At 32.5% G+C, this 19,580-nt stretch overlaps 1 protein-coding gene across 2 annotated transcripts; it reads left to right on the forward strand.

Moving 5' to 3' along the window:
* Nucleotides 1-13,801: 13,801 nt before the first annotated feature.
* On the forward strand, nucleotides 13,802-18,419 carry LOC111904032 (uncharacterized). Of its 2 annotated transcripts, XM_023899812.1 has the most exons (11): nucleotides 13,802-14,518; nucleotides 14,693-15,108; nucleotides 15,200-15,289; nucleotides 15,416-15,655; nucleotides 15,729-15,944; nucleotides 16,272-16,719; nucleotides 17,053-17,261; nucleotides 17,399-17,700; nucleotides 17,791-17,837; nucleotides 17,961-18,013; nucleotides 18,128-18,419. In XM_023899812.1, the coding sequence occupies exons 1-11, from the start codon at nucleotides 13,993-13,995 to the stop codon at nucleotides 18,179-18,181; spliced, it is 2,601 nt and encodes an 866-aa protein (XP_023755580.1). In that variant the 5' UTR covers nucleotides 13,802-13,992; the 3' UTR covers nucleotides 18,182-18,419. The 2 variants fall into 2 exon arrangements, with proteins under 2 accessions (XP_023755580.1, XP_042752819.1); XM_042896885.1 differs by lacking the exons at nucleotides 17,053-17,261; nucleotides 17,399-17,700.
* The last annotated feature ends 1,161 nt before the right edge of the window (nucleotides 18,420-19,580 follow it).

Genomic DNA, 19,580 nt, shown 5'->3' on the forward strand with positions numbered 1-19,580 from the left:
AAGGGTGCCAAGGAGCTGTAAAGGGGAGGCTGGGGGAGGCCAATGATCCTTTAAATAAGGTGCAATACCCCAACATTTAGGGTTTCATCAGCCAGCTCCTACTCGTCGAGTCCCTTCTTGGACTCGGCGAGTAGATCACTAAAACATGTGGACCAACCCGCTGCTATTTGACGAGTAGGGCAACCAACTCGTCGAGTAGACCTTGAAATCGAGAAAATTCTTATATAAATCAATACCTGAGAATCGGGGTGTTACATAGATTAGTTTCTAGTAATAATTTATTTGTACCAAAATGTAACAATAAATAAAGATGGAGCCCATTTTAAAGACCAAAATGTGATTTTCGGCTATTAAAAGTGTACAACAATGTTAGTGACAACTGTCTGAAAAGTGTCGCTAAAGCTGTCACTGATGGTTGTTGCTCCTAATGCAACACTTTATGCAACCTGTTCTGAAAAGTGTTGCAGTGCTGAATTATTTACCTTTACAGAGCTTTTCTACCTTTACAAGCAATGAATGTTTCATCAAGTGGGAGCTTCAACAACATTACAATAAGATTTTGGTCCTTTAAATGTCGCTTAGGAATGGACTTGGCATTTTGTGTTGTCTCACAAAATGTCACTAGAATTGGTTGGTTTATGCACATATGTTTTAATGTAGTTTGTGATGTTTATGTTAAATAACATATTATCATAAAATAATATCACTTAAAGTTTAAGTAAAAATATTTATAAGATAACATAAGATGTTTATATATTAATATTTATAAAAACATTTTTATCGGTTACCGGTTAAAAATCGATTTTCGTTGAAAATTGTTTTATTTTAAGACTTATAGATAACAAACTTTAAAATATTTGAAATGGTTTAAAAGGTGTTTGAACATCATATAAACTTCATGTCTTTATAATAAATAAGAGTTTTATTAAAAAGACTAAAATCGGTTTATAGCGTTATAACGGCAAATAATAAAATTAGTAATTATTTTTTGCGTCAAAATGTTATATATGATATTGGTGTTTTAAACATAATGCAACATGTTGAGATTATGTTTTATGCATGCCAAATGAGATTTAAAACATAAGTATCATCACATAAGTTTTGGTTTATCAAAATATGACTTTTATCATAAGATGCATAAAATTGAGTTTACAAAATAAAATGAGTTTATTCTATAAATTCATTTAGTCATAAGATTTTGATTATTAAAAGGAGATTTAAAATTGTGATTTTAGAACTCATCCAAAACTGCAAGTCTTAAGGATAAATTAAAATTTTATTAAGACTTTTACCGGTTCTTAAAACCGATCTACGACTAAACTTTAAAATAACGGATTTTAGTTTATAATTGACTGTGGCTAATGTCAAGTAAAATGAAGTTTTATTTGGAACCTAAAGAACCTCATAACAAGTGATAAGAATTTTAAAGAGGGTACATGAATTGTTAGATGCATACATGAGGTTATCCGGTGCAACGGTTCGCATATTTATTTGGTTATCAGCGGATTGAGGTGAGTTTCCTCATAATGTTTAGCAGGTCTAAGGCACCAATGTCGGCCCATGATCTGTTATGCTAGAATACTAGATGTATGTATGACTCTTGTATGTGTTGTGCTTGTATGCTTATTGGGCGGGGACCGATGGTTATTTTGTATGCTTTCATCTTGTTATGCTATATGATTTATATGTGGGCGGGGCCCGTTATGCGAGTTTGGGCGGAGCCCGTTATACTTAGCGGGCGGGGCCCGTTATGTGGGTTTGGGCGAGGCCCGCTATACTTAGTGGGCGGGGCCCGTTACACTCATTGGACGAGGCCCATTATGTGTTTATTTATGTATGGTATGTGGTATTTTGGGGAACTTACTAAGTTTTGTGCTTACGGTTTTTATGGTTATGGTTTTAGGTATTTTCGGTTCGAAAAGGAAGGACCCAACTTGATCACAACGTATCCACCCATGTTTCCGCATCATGATGATTTCGGGATTATACTCTGATAATTGTTTTCTTATAAAAGTACTTTTGAATATTTGGATAATCAGATATTGAATATAGATTTAAAGATAAATAATGTTTTGGTTGAACTAAAAATGAATTTTTTACCTCATACTTTTCCGGATGTTACATATTGCTAACCGAAATCCCCCAAAAAACCAAGGATTTACATACAAATCAAAAGAAGACAAAGAGAGAAGGTAATGAAAAGGTGAGTGAAACCAAACAACGTACCTTTCTCTTCCTTCTTTGTTATTAGTGGAGCCCTAATCAAACACAGAAAAATAAGAGTTTTACGAATTAATTGTATATATAAAGCCTTTATATAAATGCCAACCACATGTCACAATTCCACCAACGATTTCCGGTTTCCCAAGCATCGCCATCGACCTGTCGAAACTATACTTTCAACAACCCACAGTTTTGTAACAAATACCAGATAGAAAGTAAAGAAATCGTAAAAACTAAAGCTAGCCGGTGAAAAAAAATGAAAAACCCATAAAAAGTAAAAACCAAGCCGATAAATTTAACTTGACTAAAAAAGTTATTGTAAATAAGATTTTTACGAATTAATTGTATATATAAAGCCTTTATATAAATGCCAACTCTTGGAATAAATGGAATAAAGCCCATCGAAATGACCTAGGCTTTATATAAATGCCAACTCTTGGAATAAATGGAATAAAGCCCATTGAAATGATCTAGGCTTAACGATATCAAGAATTTAGAAGAAAAAGAAAAAGTAAGGTATTAACTAAATTAACTATATAAATCTTCAATAAAGTTCTAAAATTTTGGCTCAGTTTACGTTTTAGTCCTAAACTAATTTTTGTTTACGTAAAAGTCCTAAAAACCGGCAAAAGTTAGCATTTTGACCCTTTTTGACCGGTTGGAACCAGTAACAAATTAATTTGAGACTATTTCATAAACTGACCCAAAATATTGGGACTTTTCCATAGAAAAAAAGTATTAGAACTTTTCTGCAAACAAAAACTTTATTATTATTATTATTATTATTATTATTATTGTTATTATTATTAAAAATATAAACAAGTATAGTAATTTTTAAATTCGTTATTATTAATACTTTTAAGAATACATATAAATACATTTAAATAAAAAAATATTAAAGAATTTTTTTAAAGGAGAAGGTGGTGGTGATGGTAATACTTTAAGCATTGAAATCATGAATATATGTATGTATGTTCTCACTTTATATATGATCATTTCACATTTCTTAATATTGTTTTCAATTCAGAATACTATCACTTAACAATTTAAAAGAAGTTGTCTATTTGTAAACTTGTTTAAAAATAGTTTAAGATAAAAAAAGATTTCTCACTTTGTATATAAAATTTTTTAAGGTAGAAGGATTTCTTTTCAAATCCAACAAATCTAGTATAAACATTTACATTGTTGTCCATATCAAAATTAAAAAGTATTAATTACAATATCTTGTTTAATAAAAAGTAATATGATTTGTTTTGCTTTATCACATTATATCTACTATTTTTCAAAAAAAAACATTAATAAAGTAATGAAAAAGAGCAACACACATGTTGGTAATTCAAATACTTACACATAAGACATACACGCATAGCACACGCTCACTATTTATAAACAATTTGAAAAATCGGTAACTTATTTTAAATTATTAAGTATTTTGAATTAAAAACAATAATAACAAATGTGAAATGACCATATATATAAAGTTAGAATTTACAAACAAACATTCATGATTTTAATGTTTAAAACATTACCATCCCATTCACCTTCACCTATAAAAAATATCTTTAATATTTTTTTCATTTAAATGTATTTATATGTATTATTAACAATATTAGTAAAAACAAATTTAAAAAATAGTTATTATTTATATTTTTATTAATAATAATAATAATAATAATAATAATAATAATAATAATAATAATAATAAGTTTTGTTTGCAGAAAAAGTCTAATATATTTTATTTTTTTTGCAGAAAAGTCACAATATTTTGAGTCAATTTATGAAATAGTCCCAAATTAATTTGTTACCGGTTCCAACCAGTCAAAAAAGGTCAAAATGCAAACTTTTGCCACTTTTTAGGACTTTTTCGTAAACAAAAATTAGTTTATGACTAAAACGTAAATCAAGCCAAATTGTTAGAACTTTATTGGAGATTTCCCTTTAAGTTAACTTAAATGTTATTTTTAGAATGCTCATTTCGGAATAGTCATTCCTAACATTTTATGTCCTTATCAAAAGTGTTGTATAACAATTATTTATTTGGTACTAAGACGTAGTAATTTGGAATTATTAAGTGAGTTAATGTAAATGACTAACTATAAATTAAAGTAACTACTAAAGTGACTAATTCTAAATTACACCAAAGTATAACTTGGGTCTAGTTTTATTAATAGTAATATAGCTTGCTTTGAAATCTTGAAGCATCATTCAGAAATGCAAGCAAATTGATGTTGATAAAATGCCACTTTATGACAAATTGACAATTAAATAGCACGTCAATCGTCTATACAAATATTCATACGATAACATCTTCATTTCGGATTTGTCAGCCTAGAGTTATTAGGTTTATCATGAAAACTTAAAACCGACTTACGTGACACTATGAACAAATTTCAGCAAATTTATGAGGATATAAACGATTTATTTGGTAGATTTTAGGGTATAAATATTGAAGCTAACATGGCTCTTTATGTTTGAATAGAAAAAACGAAACCAAACTAAAAAAACCAAAATCGAATAAAAAACCTAAGAGCATGATATGATAATTTTTTTTATAACTTATTACTATTCATTTTTTAAATAAACACTTAGTCTTCAATTTATTTGTTTTTTTCTAATGACCTTTCAATATATATTAAGTGGTCAATATACTTTTATCCTTTGTCATTTATTACCCTCATACTTTAGTTATATTTCACTTTACCCATTTAAATATATTTTAGTTTTAAATATTTTTATTTTTATACTAAATAGTTATTTATATTCAATTTTTAATGACATTTCTTTTATAAAATACTTATAATGATTATAAAACTTTCTTCAATCTTTTTATGAATATTTCGTAATAGTTTTTTCGTATTAATTTTTCCGAACGATATTTTGTAATATACTACGTATTTCTTTTGAAACAATGTATTGCAATAGTTTTAATAAATTAAAATATGATGTGTGTTTAAAAAATAAATAATTAAATAAGAGAATTTTATAGAACATTTTAAATAGATATGGATAAATTGGTTAACTTTTTTATAAAAAAAACTATAGGAAGAAGTTAACCATTTGAAATGCTATTTAATTAGAGGTTAAAGTTTTTAAAATGATGATGTGACAATAATTTTAAATTTTAGTATAGCTTAACCATTGGAAATATTATGATCTAAAAAAAAAGTCAAAAGACAATACAATAAAATTTGACTAATTTAAATAATATAAGGCTAAACGGGGTGGCCCATGATTTACTGCCGGTAATATGAGGTGGCATGCGTTGCCGCTCCTTGAGTGGTTTTGTTGTTGGCGGTGATTTTGATCGGTGGAAGTATAGTTATTCATCATGGTTATTCATCGGTAATATGTAGGAATAGACAAATAAACATAATATTTGGGAAAATGACTCTTGAGGGTAATTAACTTTTGCGTTTGTACTCATTTGGTCCATTTTTTTTGTATTCAATATACCATCGAACTTGTTGTTGGTGTTTACCATAGCCCTTTTGACCGACTTTTGACCTGTGATAGCCGGTCAAAGGGTTATGGTGAACACAAACAACAAGTTCGTGTTGGATTATTGTCTAAGTCCATAACTATTTTGGTATGTACTTGACCCGATGGTGCATGGTCCTTTTGGGTTGCCTTCACCAAAGCAACTTGATTGGAGAAATAAATAAAGAGAGAGATTATTATGATTTATTAATATGTTATAAGAATAATATATTAAAGGAGAAATCGTATTTGTTTAATTAATATTGGTCAATAATTAATTGAGAATTAATTTTGTGATCAAGTGTAATTAATTAAACCAGAGGGGCTGAATTGTAATTATGTAATAGTTACAAAATAGGGAAATGGTTATCCTTGTTAAAGGATGGACGAATTCAAGGATAAGGATATCCTTAAAATCGTCCAAGGTCCAAAAGATAGGGATTTTTAAGGCTTATCTTATGGTTGCTTGATGGGCAAGTAACTAGATAAGGATAAGGACTGAAACCCTAATCCTAACCCTATATAAAGACCCCAATGCTCATGAATTCGTCTAAGCCTTCCCAAGAGGTCCTAGAAACGAATTCAATACCTCCCCTCTCTCCTTATACCTTCTCCACTTGCTTATGGTGTTTGTAAGCCATTAGAGGAGTGACACTTGTGACTCTAAGCCTTCCAAAGCCAATTCAAGGAGGAATTAGGATTGTTGTTGCTACATAACAATCAAGGTAAAATCATCAACCTAATTATATGTTAATATTGATTTCCATATGCTAGAATTAGGGTTTATAGTCTTGGATTCAAAGCATGTACAATAGAGAAACATAGATCCAAGCATTAGGGTTTGTATGAACACATAGGATGTCTTATGACCAAAACCCATCAGTGGTATCAGAGCCTAGCTTGGTTTCAATTGTATTGATGCATTGTATAACTGGAAAATTCGTTTTTTGGGATTCTGGAGGCTGGACTCGCCGAGTCCATAGCTGAACTCGCCGAGTCCAAGGTGACTCGACGAGTCCAGGCTTGACTCGACGAGTCAACTTGTCAGATGGAGGTTATCTCAGGATTTCTTGCTGTTTTTGCATTGGGATGGTTACCTTATCATGTTAGATCAATATTAATCCGATTATATGATATATTTGACTATAAGTTTGATCTAATTGAAGATATTTATCAATTAATAAGATAATTGTTTCCTTATAAGATAATTGATTAATTATTTTGACTAAATTGATAAATTGTTTTGCAAGAAATCATTAAACAAATCAAATATGGATAATTATGTGATTAAATGTTAATTTAAATTATTTGTTATTTGATCCTTGTTGTTATGAAAAGTTTCATATTTTGCCCTTTAGGTTTTATAGTTTAAATTTGAACCCAAAAGTTTTGTTGTTTTGAAATTTAAATAGTTAAAACCCTAATGTTTTGAAAAAGGTTTCAAAAACTTGCCCTCAAGTTTTGGAATTTAAATTTTGATTAAATGGTTTAATTTTGATGTATATTTAAATTCTAAACCCTAATGTGTTGAAATGTTTCAAAAGTTGCCCTCAAGTTTTGGAATTTAAAAGTTGATTAAAAGTTTAATTAGGAATGTTAAATTCTAAAACTCTAGTATAGTTTTGAAAAAGTTCAAATCACACCCTTATGGTTTATTAATTAATTAAGGTGTATAATTAAAAGAGGTTTAATAAATCCATAAAAGTTTAGGTTTACTATTTAATTGAATTAAAAGTATAATTGTTAAATTAGACCACCTAGTATTTTAAAAAGTGTAAAATACACCCTATACTATATATAACATTAAAAGTCTAACATTATATATATGTATGAGTAAAAGTCAGTCTTACCGTTAGTAGGCCTCATTCACGAAGCTGGTCTATAAGGGGTGTTTAAGAAAATTGCCTATAAAATGGCGATTGAATGGGTATCCACTCTTAACCACCGCACTCTTGACTAGTGGAGGGTCGTTAGCCGAACGGGTAGGATAGGACGAAACCTTCCATTATAAGTATAATGAATTATTAAAGTAACTAAATGTTTTATAAAATTCTCAATCTTAGTTACTTAGGCAAAAGTGAATTGATGCAATTCCATGAAATTACACTTTGTGCCCTTGTGAAAACGTTAGTGGAGCGTGTGTGGTTTACCGGCACACTAAATGGTTCTAAGCAAAGGTAGCAAAGGGTGACTCAATGTTTGTCATAGTTCGGTGGAGTGTGTGTGGTTTACCGGCACATCGAATAGGTGACTGTAACATGTGAGGGCACCATGTAAGTTTGCATGGTTATTCACACCCGCTTTGTGATCCTCGGCATCCCAATCACAAACAAGAGGGGCATATCGAGATTTAAACATGCCATTGAAAGTTCAATGAATCTCAAAGGATCTAGGAGTTTTCATAGATTTAAAACTTAAATTTCTTTTTCGTTTTTCGTGGTGGAAATTAGTGAATCGTCATTCACTTACCTTCAAATATTCTGCAATTAGGGTTACGACATCCCTCTCCCGAGTTGTAGAATATTGTGTTGGGTCCTAGCCTTAGTATCTCATTTGGGTGATTTACTAAGGACTCAATCTATCAACTAACTTGAATTTGTTTTTCTCCCGTTTTGTATATGTCAAAGTTCGACAACTATGGTTTTCCCAAATCCCGTGGAACAAGCTTTCCACATGAAGATGGTATTCCACGATTCAATCGAGGAACAAGAAATCATGCTTCACTTCCTCCTCCTCCTCCTATTGTTCTCCCCAACCCACAAGATCGAAGAATTGAAAGGTTCAATATCACTAAAGCCCTATTGGAAATGAAACTTGAAGATGGTAAACCCGTGTGTGCCCACGTTCTAGGAATGAAATCACACATTGATAGGTTGATAATGTTGGGTGTGTCATTCCCAGATGAGTTGGCTGTGAATTGGGTTTTGCAGTCACTTCCTGAATCATATAATGAGTTCAAAAGAAAGTATTATATGATGGATCATGACGACAACCTCATTGACCTAACTTACATGCTCATTGCTGTTGAATCATAAATGATTTGGCGAAGCAATGGAGCGTATTTGTTGGGAAAGTCAACCGACCATGCTTCCGAGGACGTTCTAGGAGAACCGACCTGCGTTTGCTGCCAAAGGAAAGGGCGTTGGATATAAGTCTGCCCAAAGAGCCTGAAGAGTCCAGAAGATGGGAGAGTCAAAGAGTATAGTTGCGCTTCAGGTAAAATCCACTAACTCCATTAAGTTCCTATTCAATAATTCTTAATACATAATGTAATAAGATTGCATTTGAATGTTTTACAGGATCGATGAAAAGAAAGGAAGCTTGGTGAAAGAGCAAGATGAATCTAATCACAAGGAATGGATCTTGATCGCATGGACTTGAAGATTAGATTTTGAGCTTAGATAGTTATGATAGAGTTGTTAGAAAATTTTCTTTTGAAATACATAGTTTTCAATGGATTTTGCATTGTAAGGACAAATGTTTTTCGCTACTTTTATAAATAAAATAAATTTTCGTTTGACTTATTTATTTATTTGTTTATTTCCTTGCAATGAAATCGTTATGAAAATTGGTGTTTGCATATTTCTACAACAAATGGATATGATTCTTATTTATGGTATTTATGGAAAAGTCGAGAATTTACCAAATAGGGAGAGTTTCTCATCGCCCAAGTTTCAATTGGACAGAAATTTGGAATCATGCAACTTGGTTGCACGATGAATGAGAAATTTCATATTTGGAAATTAGACTAATTCATTGACAAAGTGTCAAGTGAAGGACTTGGAGATCGAATACACAAAGTTGCGTGTTGATCAAGTCCACCATAAGAGTAACAAAGATATTCGTCATGATTTACTAAAGGTTTAGTAAATATGATATTAAGTGTAATTCTGAATTGATTAAAGGGTTTAGATCAATAGCAGAACGAATAAGAAGAATCAAGTAGGCAGAAAGATAAAAGTTTCTCCATTCTAAGAAGAAGGGAGAGTACCTTTTATGCTTTATGATAGGTCTTAATGATTAAGAACCATATCTCAATTGATCCTCTAAGTGAGTCTTAGTACAATTGTATGTATAAGAAGAGGAATCAAAAATTGAAGAAATGGTTAAATCAAGAAGTCAATCATACTTCGTTCCGAAAACAAGTCTTAAAGTTAAGATTGTGACAATGAGTGAAAAGTATTAAGAAGGTTTATAACATTCATCAAATGTGGAAAGTTGTGATGTCTTGGATAAGACAAAGACCAACTAGGAATAATTTATGAAGAGTTTTGATAAAAGCTACACTAACTCTTGAATATTTGTTTGTCAAGAAATGTTTTGACAAGAGAATCTTATATGACAAGGAGTAAGTGGGAGTCTTAATGGTCTTGAAAGGTTTCAAGAACAAATCAAATAAACCTTATCGATCATCACTAGCACACGAGTTGAGGTTTACAACCTATCGTGTTGACATTATTTTGCTTATGTGCTATTCCAAATGAGTTAATTATGCATGTGAGTTCTATGAGTTCTCATTTTGAATGCATAAAAGGCAAAGCACCTTAATCAATGAAAGGTACATTGATAGGAAAGGGTGAGCTGCTTAACTGCTTGGAAGACATGGTGGGCAGTTGTGCTACCATAAGGCAAGAAATCAAGATTAAGAAAGATCGGTCCATATGAGTTTGAATTTGTCGTAAACCTTAGTTTCAACAAATTCACATGGATAGGAACACATACACCGCTCAAATCTAAGTGTCATAAGATTTCCTCCTTCATGAAAATGATTGTGAGGAAATGCTTTCACTAAGAAAGATTTAAGAAGATAGTGATTGTAAAATTGCATTCTCGAATTCGATTATGGTTACGGTATCCCTTTCCATAATTTGAATTGTGAGGTTTGGCAATTAGTCTTAATTGTTTAGACACACATATGAACTATAGAAGGCAAAGGTGTATAAGTTCAAGAAACCTTGATAAAAGATTATCAAAGCACTAAGTATTAGAAACATGAACTTAAGAAATTCAATAAGCATTGTTTTTCTGAAAGTTAAGATGTTTATGAATACATGTCGAAGCTAGTGGGAGCATAAGTGTTATGTTTTATAATAATCATCATGATAGTGGGAGCATAAATGTTATGATTGTATGATTATTAAGGCACGTATTGCAAGATGGCAATATTAATTATAGTAAACAAGAGTTATACCTTGCAAAGTAGTAAGGGTTATAAAGTTGTTTTGCTATAATTAAGGGAGAGAATATTATGCTTCATTTCAAATCTAAAGGTTTAGGTTGAGAAATGTTAATAAATTTAGTCAAAGGTACATAGTGTGTTCTTAAAATTTCGATTATGATTACGGCATTCCTCTTCACAATTCGAATTTTGAGAGCATAGCAAATAAAACATTATGCATCGTATCCCATACGCTTCGGGTATAGGATCGGTTGCAAATGCTTTAATGTTTGACCATTCTAAATTTTTCCAAATGTCTAGCGCATTTAGAAGGAAAAAGGATAAGAATTGGTTTTGGCTAAAATAATTAAACAACTATCAAAGGACAATCCAAAGTTCGACGAGGATTGGTCGCTTGTGAGTAGTTGGAAACATGGTATTGGATGGACCATATCGACATTATTATGAATAGAAAAGATTCTATTAAGGATGAGTTGTCATATGGAAATTATGGAAATGTTTCCATATCGGATGGACCATATTGACATCATTACGAATAGATAAGATTCTATTAAGAATGAGTTGTCATACGGAAAATATGGAAGCGTGTCCATATTAGGGAATTGAATATTGAAAATCTATGTCTAGATTAGAAACTCTTATGCAAAAGGATGTTCAAAGGAATGTACTTTGAGTGAGAGACATCATAGCTATTTTGGTATGAACACAAACAACAAGTTCGTGTTGGATTAGTGTCTAAGTCCATAACTATTTTGGTATGTACTTGACCCGATGGTGCATGGTCCTTTTGGGTTGCCTTCACCAAAGCAACTTGATTGGAGAAATAAATAAAGAGAGAGGTTATTATGATTTATTAACATGTTATAAGAATAATATATTAAAGGAGAAATCATATTTGTTTAATTAATATTGGTCAATAATTAATTGAGAATTAATTTTGTGATCAAGTGTAATTAATTAAACTAGAGGAGCTGAATTGTAATTATGTGATAGTTACAAAATAGGGCAATGGTTATCCTTGTTAAAGGATGGACGAATTCAAGGATAAGGATATCCTTAAAATCGTCCAAGGTCCAAAAGATAGGGATTTTCAAGGCTTATCTTATGGTTGCTTGATGGGCAAGTAACTAGATAAGGATAAGGACTGAAACCCTAATCCTAACCCTATATAAAGACCCCAATGCTCATGAATTCGTCTAAGCCTTCCCAAGAGGTCCTAGAAACGAATTCAATACCTCCCCTCTCTCCTTATACCTTCTCCACTTGCTTATGGTGTTTGTAAGCCATTAGAGGAGTGACACTTGTGACTCTAAGCCTTCCAAAGCCAATTCAAGGAGGAATTAGGATTGTTGTTGCTACATAACAATCAAGGTAAAATCATCAACCTAATTATATGTTAATATTGATTTCCATATGCTAGAATTAGGGTTTATAGTCTTGGATTCAAAGCATGTACAATAGAGAAACATAGATCCAAGCATTAGGGTTTGTATGAACACATAGGATGTCTTATGACCAAAACCCATCAGTTCGATGGTATATTGAGTACAAAAAAAGGAAAGGGACCAAATGAGAACAAACGCAACAGTTGGTTACCCTCCTGATTCATTTTCCCTTTACTCATTTACAGCAAATCCCACATCATCTCCTACTGATATTAATGACTTTATGAGATTCATTATTGCTTATCTTCAAAACATAACCTATGAAAGGACATTATTCATACATGTGCAACTTTGTAATGCACTTGAATATTTATTAGGGGAATCTTGACTAAGCAGGCGCATTTCATGACTACATTTACATTTCCAATCAAATGATTTATCGTATCATGGATTCTAGACAAGTCTAGAAACGAGTGGATTCACAAGTGCTGTGATTTTTGAGTTTACTTAGCTTTAAGATCAAACTCATGGGATAAGATACAACATCAATATGTACAATATTATGGTGATGTGTCTACAAAAACAGCATGATATTGTACATATTGATGGTGTATCTTATCTCATTAGTTCGATCTTAAATCTAAGTAAACTCAAAAATCACAGCACTTGTGATTCCACTCGTTTGTAGACTTGTCTAGAATCCATGATACGATAAATCATTTGATTGCAAATGTAAATGTAATCATGAAATGCGTCTGCTTAGTCAAGATTCCCCTAATAAATATTCAAGTGCATTACAAAGTTGTACATGCATGAATAATGTCCTTTCGCGAGTTATGTTTTGAAGAGAAGCAATAATGAATCTCATAGTCATTAATTTCAGTAAGAGATGACGTGAGATTTGCTGTAAATTAGTAAAAAAAAAATGAATCAGGAGGGTAACCAACTGTTGCGTTTGTTCTCATTTGGTCATTTTCCTTTTTTTTGTACTCAATATATCATCAAACTTGTTGTTTGTGTTCACCATAACCTTTGACCGGCTATCACAGGTCAAAAGCCGGTCAAAAGGGCTATGGTAAACACCAACAACAAGTTCGATAGTATATTGAATACAAAAAAAAAAGGACAAAATGAGTAAAAACGCAAAAGTTAATTACCCTCAAGAGTCATTTTCCCCATAATATTTTCATTTAACATCTTTCTTTTTATTTGTATAGACAAAAGTTTTAATAATAGCAAAAAAAAAAAAAAAAAAAAAAAAAAAAAACATTCATAGGCAAAATATGATAAAGAATGATAAAAGGTTATTTTACTCTGGACAAAAACAATCAAAAAGAGCGTTTGAGGCCAGTTCGGTTCGTACCGAAGCACTTTAGACAGTTTTATGCAGAAAGAGGAAATCACAGCCCAAAATAGTTGGAACATGAAAATAGCCCAAAATAGTTGGGACTTGGGAACATAAAACCTTAAATCAAAATATTGATAATTTGATACCAAAATGATTTACTTGGATAATGTGCTAGGCCCATCCTGGTTCCTCGCGGTTTCCAATTTTCCGGCTCCGTAGTTTGTTAGATGGTACTTCGATACCCTTCTTCATCTCTCTCTCTCTCTCTCTCTCTCTCTCTGTTGATCGATCGGTACTTTCATCGCCTTTAACTGCTACAAGAACCCTAACCCTCGTCCCGTCAAACAAGTCATTGCAGTTGGGTCATATACAAACCAGACATGCCTCCTCGGAAGACGCCTATAAGGCGCAAAAAATCATCATCAGCTACCACACCTACCCCTGTTGGTGATCATAAATCAACCACACCAAAAGTTGAAACGGGAGCTGAATTAGAAGATGTTGCGAAAGTCAAGACGGAGATGTCGGGTCAGGTAGAAGTATCCGATCTCAATTCTGCTAAAATTGACGGTGATTCAACTACATCTCTTGTTGTTTCTCCCGAATCGATGATTAAGGTGGGAATCGTTTTAGAGAATTCCGCAGCAGGTGATGGGAATAAAGCGAGAAATGAGGGCGGTGAACCGGACGTGGGCGGAGATAAGGTCACAGAGGATTTACCGCTGGTAAGTGAGGATGTTGGTAAAGGGAAGCAAGGAGAAGGAGATGGAATCGTTTACCTAGAAAATGATGAATCTGACGAGACCATAGTCAAGAAGAAAGATGATTTACAGCATGGAAGCGAGAATGTGGATCAAGACAAACAAGGATCAGGCATCAATGGTTCCCAATTGGAGACAGTTGCAGGTAAGAAAATTTTTCACCATGAACATACATTTTGATTTATTACTTGATTACTCTTGAAGATGAGGTGTTTTACGGTCAAACTCATACATCATGGATCATATATCCTCGTAACTGCATAATAAGCTCAGTCGTTTAATAACTCAAAAATACTAAATGACAATAACAATCCTCTAGCTGTCAAAGGCAACAACGAAGAAGGAAAACAAGAAAATGCGAAAACCATCTCAGCTCAAGAATCTAATGTTGACAAAGCACCTTGTAACAATGCTGCTGCTTCAGTTGTAGAAGATGGGGAAAGTGATGATGATAGTGAGGGAGATGATGCAGACAATGAAGGCGAGGAAGATCCTTCTCAGGATCCTGTCCCCGATAATAAGAAAGATAAGGACATTGAAATCTATGTTGGAAGATTGGACAAGAATACAGTTGAAGAAGATCTGGTCAATGTCTTTCAACAATTTGGGGAGCTGAAATCAACAAGAATAGTGAGGAACTCAACCACAAAAAAGAGCAAAGGTTTTGCATTTATACGGTTTGCATCTCCCGATCAAGCAAAGCGTGCTCTTTTGGAGTTGAAAGATGGAGTTGAGGTATGAGATTGAGCTCTGCTTATGTGGTTTTGGGAATTGACAGAAGGTGAACTGAACAAGTCAGATTCTAATATGTTTTTTATATGCCTAGGTGAGGGGCAAACATGTAAAGATATCAGAAAGCCAGGACAATCATACACTATATTTGCGAAATATTAGCAAAACATGGAAAAAGGAGGAAGTAAGTTTACATGTTTTATAATCGTTCACTTCTATTTGTTCAAGTATCAAAGCTATCTCTGTTGCATAAGATTGCTTTCAAAGCACCAGCTAGTTGATACTCAATGTTCCCATTTTCCTCTTTAAGGTGTTGCAACAATTGAAACAATATGGAATTGAGCATATTGAGATGATCCGTTTACCTGAGAATCCCAAGCTTGTAGGGAAAAATAAAGGTTTTGCTTTCTTGGAATTCACCACACATTCAGATGCAGTAGCAGCATTTCAACGACTCAAAAAGCCAGATGCAGTTTTTGGGCGTGATATAAGTGCTAAGGTTGCCTTTGCTCAAACACCTATGCGTCAAAATGATGAAGATTTGTCACAGGTATGTGATAAAACTTGTTAGAATTCCCTGTTTCCATGGTCAATCGATCAATGTGTTTCTTATTGTGTTCTAGGCCAAAAAGGTATATCTGGAAGGACTCACTAAAGATTGGAGTGAAGAGAAGGTGAAGGAGATTTGTAAAAAGTATGGTGAGATTCTTAGAGTTGATATATGCCTGAACCCACGAACCAAACATAAAGATTTTGGGTTCATCACTTTTGCATCAAATGAACATGCTTTGGCTTGTGTTGAGGGTATCAACAATGCTGATATTGGAGGAGAAGTCAAGGTATGGATGTTTACTTCCCCTCATAAAAAAGAGTAAATTACAAAAACGATCCCTGTGGTATGCGGTTGTTTACAGGGGTTAGTCCAGATTTGAAACCTTTTGAGGTTTTGGTCCTTATATCGAATTTTGGTCCATGTGTTGTTAACTTTAACAGCCCTTTTGTTAACATTGTAAAATGACAATGTTGCCCTTTTTTTTGGAACAAAACCGTAAAAATACCACATGATCATATTATTCCCTTGCATATAACGGGGACCATTTTTGTAATTCACTAAAAAAGAACGCTATGTGTGAAACATCATTCGGGTTTATTATTTGTTACCTCAGATCAAAGCCAACATTTCAAAGCCTCAGTCTAAGAGTCGATCTCAGAAGCAGGGTTTTGGTGGGGGATTCAAAGTGGAAGCCTCAACATCGAATAAAGAGGGTGGAAAATCTAAAGAAATTTCAGAACCTAAACCAATAAAAACAAAAGGTGGTTTGAATTCTCAGCAAGTTAAAAGAAATAAAAATGATACCATTAAAAATAAGGTGAAGGGAAGTATAAAAAATGGTGAAAGCTCTAATAAGAAAAGAAAAGCATCCTCTGACCATAACGTGAATGCTCCTCCCAATTTGAGACATGGTGATACAAAAAAACCAAAATTTGGTGTCGGGGTTGAAGGGCAAAATAGTAAATCCGCCTCCAAACCAGGAAATCACAAAAGAAAGCCCCCAAAGCATGATGGAGTTAACAGAAACCCTCAAAACAAAAAGCCTTTCAAGAAACAGAAAGGTATATTACTATTTATGTCCTCTTGCTTTGCTATTCCTAGCCAGTAGCCAGTTGTTGTACACTTGAATTGTTAAAAATGGAAATTGATTGAATGAATGAACTAAAAAAGGAATATCCAAGATGATGATGATGATCTACTCAACCGACCTATCCTAATTGACTAAAAGACGTTATTGCCCCCCATTATCTCTATTCTCTACTTAAGAAGCCACACTGAGAGAACCAGAATTGATACTAGTTAGGATCCGATTAGGACTTAGGAGTATACCAGCAGTCTAAAGGCAAGAAATAGCAATGTACCTTTTTTGACCCCATTTACATTGAAAATTTTAGGCAATGTGCATGCAATTGGAAGAGAGAGAGATAATGTTATTATTAGGAATCCAAACAGTGATAATCATATTAGAAGAGGGCATGATGATTACAGAAGCAGCACCAGAACCAGATACATGGGTCATTCATATGCTGTTGCTGTTGCTGTTGCATCTGATTCTTTTCGTCTGCCTCCTGATTCATTGTCCACAAGACACTTCAAGGAGATGGTATGATTATTATTTTTAAAGGCTTAAATGCAAGAAATGGAAGTAGATTGGTATTTGGGATTGTTTAAATATTGATGTGGTTGGTGTTGTCGTGTTTGCTAAAAATAAAGGTGCAATGATTGTATTTGTATATGTAGGAAGCACATGCTGGATACATTGAACCTGTTTCTGGTGCTACACACAGTAGTCGACCATATTCAGGGTATGTTCAACCCACCCATAACCATAACCATAACCACCCACATCATCATCAAACTGTCTACCTTGGAAGTCAAAGTCAAAGTCAAAGTCAAAATCAAGTTCATTCAAGATATTCAGATCGTCCCATTATGAGCCAATCTCAGTCTTATCACACTCACACTCACAGACCCTATCAACAACAATCTTTAATTCTTCAACGTGAACGTGATCCTTATGATTCTCTCCTCCCAATCCCAAGGTCAACATTAATAATAATAATAATAATAGTAATTGTGTTTTGCTTTTAAATTTACATTTACATTTCAAAATGTTTTTGTGACTTGTGTAGAAGTGTTGGACATGATGGCAGAGGTACTGCTGTTACTTACGTTGGAGGTAATCCTTTACCTACTTTCTTTATATCTCTGAATTTTTAACCAATTATCAGTTTACACTATTATTGTAAAGTTTAATACATATCACCAAATCATAACATTTTTTTTTATTTTTAAATTATAGGTCCACCACTTTCAGCATCATCTCAAGTGCGAAATCACACAAGCTACTACCAGGTCTCTCTCTCTCTCTCTCTCTCTCTCTCTCTCTCTCTCTCTCTCACACACACACACACAAATGGTGAAATGATTGAAGGTTGGTGGTTTACTTTTTTTGTTTGATAAATGCAGGGTGGTAGTTACAGTGGAGGTGGTTACAGTACTAGTCAAAGAACATACTACTGAGTAGAGTGATTAGTGAGTTAAAATGCATCTTAAGGAAAAGGATAAGGATGAAGATATCCTCTGTTATATGTTGCGGGAGAAATGGTGTCTATGTGTCAAGAGCCATGAGGCATCGTTATTTATTTTTTTAGTTGCCATGTTATATAAATCTCGCTTCTTCAACTTTAAGAATATAGACATGATACACACTTGTTTTATTTAACTATCTATATCAATATCAAATACTATATGTACTTCATCTGTTGCATCCTGCCCATTTACATGTTTTAGAAACTCAGATTTCTTGCATCTAGAGAAGAGCGATGGTGTTGCCAAGTGTTTTTTTTTCATTGTCAGTGCCGTTGTGGTATAAATAAAATTATTTTAATGTTGTGGAAGTCATGATAAAGCGTGTTTAGGTGGAAACAGAGCTATCACCCCTTAAAATGTACCCAAGGTGTAGTAGTTGAAGGCATTTAGTGAGGATGTGACAATAACAGTTTTTTACACGTCAAGAAACCAAGATTGTGCATGTAATGATGGAGCCGTGGACTAGGGAAAATCACAATAATATAGAGGAAAATATTAGGTCAAAACCTGCACAACAACAAATCGAGATATGTATTCAATTTATTGCACTATGAGTGATGTTAATGGGCTGCAACTATAATAGTAGAATAAGAAATCTCCAACTCATAACATTATCTTTTATACTAAAGTTTATAAAATAATGCAACAAATAGTGTTAATGCTAAACCTTTTCGACCTATTACATTATTATAATTAACACTAAAAGAAAATATTCTAGGTATATTCATATCTATCTAGTTTTTATAATTTTACAAAAACATCCCTTAATATTTATTAAGATTTTACAAACTAGGTTCATAGCCTTTTATAAATATACTATATAAATTGTATTATTAAAAATCTATAACCATAACTACTTATTCATATATATTTATTTATTTATCGTATTATTGAAACAACTAGTTTATCATAACATTTTAACACAAAATATCATACATGCATTTTGGAAATAATACACACACACACATATATATATATATATATATATATATATATATATATATATATATATATATATATATATATATATATATATATATATATATATATATATATATATATATATATATATATATATATATGCGTTGAAATGTCTTCTCATAAGTGGTTAATTAATGGATTTTGTAAATCGAAATAAGCTTCTTTATCATTGATATGTCTATACCCACCAAAAAATATTAGAATTTGCTATCATTATTTCTACATCTGTCGATAATATATCTCTTGCAACTTCAATTGGTACGTCAAAATCATATTTATCATCGATTATCATATGTTATATAAAATAACATAAGAAATCATTTGTATTTTTTTATACTACTAAGATTAT

This window comes from Lactuca sativa, chromosome 8 (assembly GCF_002870075.4).
Source record: "Lactuca sativa cultivar Salinas chromosome 8, Lsat_Salinas_v11, whole genome shotgun sequence".
NCBI classification, from domain to species: domain Eukaryota; kingdom Viridiplantae; phylum Streptophyta; class Magnoliopsida; order Asterales; family Asteraceae; genus Lactuca; species Lactuca sativa.

Coding starts and splice junctions, on each gene's coding strand:
- LOC111904032 (XM_023899812.1), top strand. CDS start 13,993: ATGCCTCCTCGGAAGACGCCTATAAGGCGCAAAAAATCATCATCAGCT. Junction 17,262..17,398: donor CAAGACACTTCAAGGAGATG/GTATGATTATTA, acceptor TTGTATATGTAG/GAAGCACATGCTGGATACAT. Junction 17,701..17,790: donor TCTCTCCTCCCAATCCCAAG/GTCAACATTAAT, acceptor TGACTTGTGTAG/AAGTGTTGGACATGATGGCA.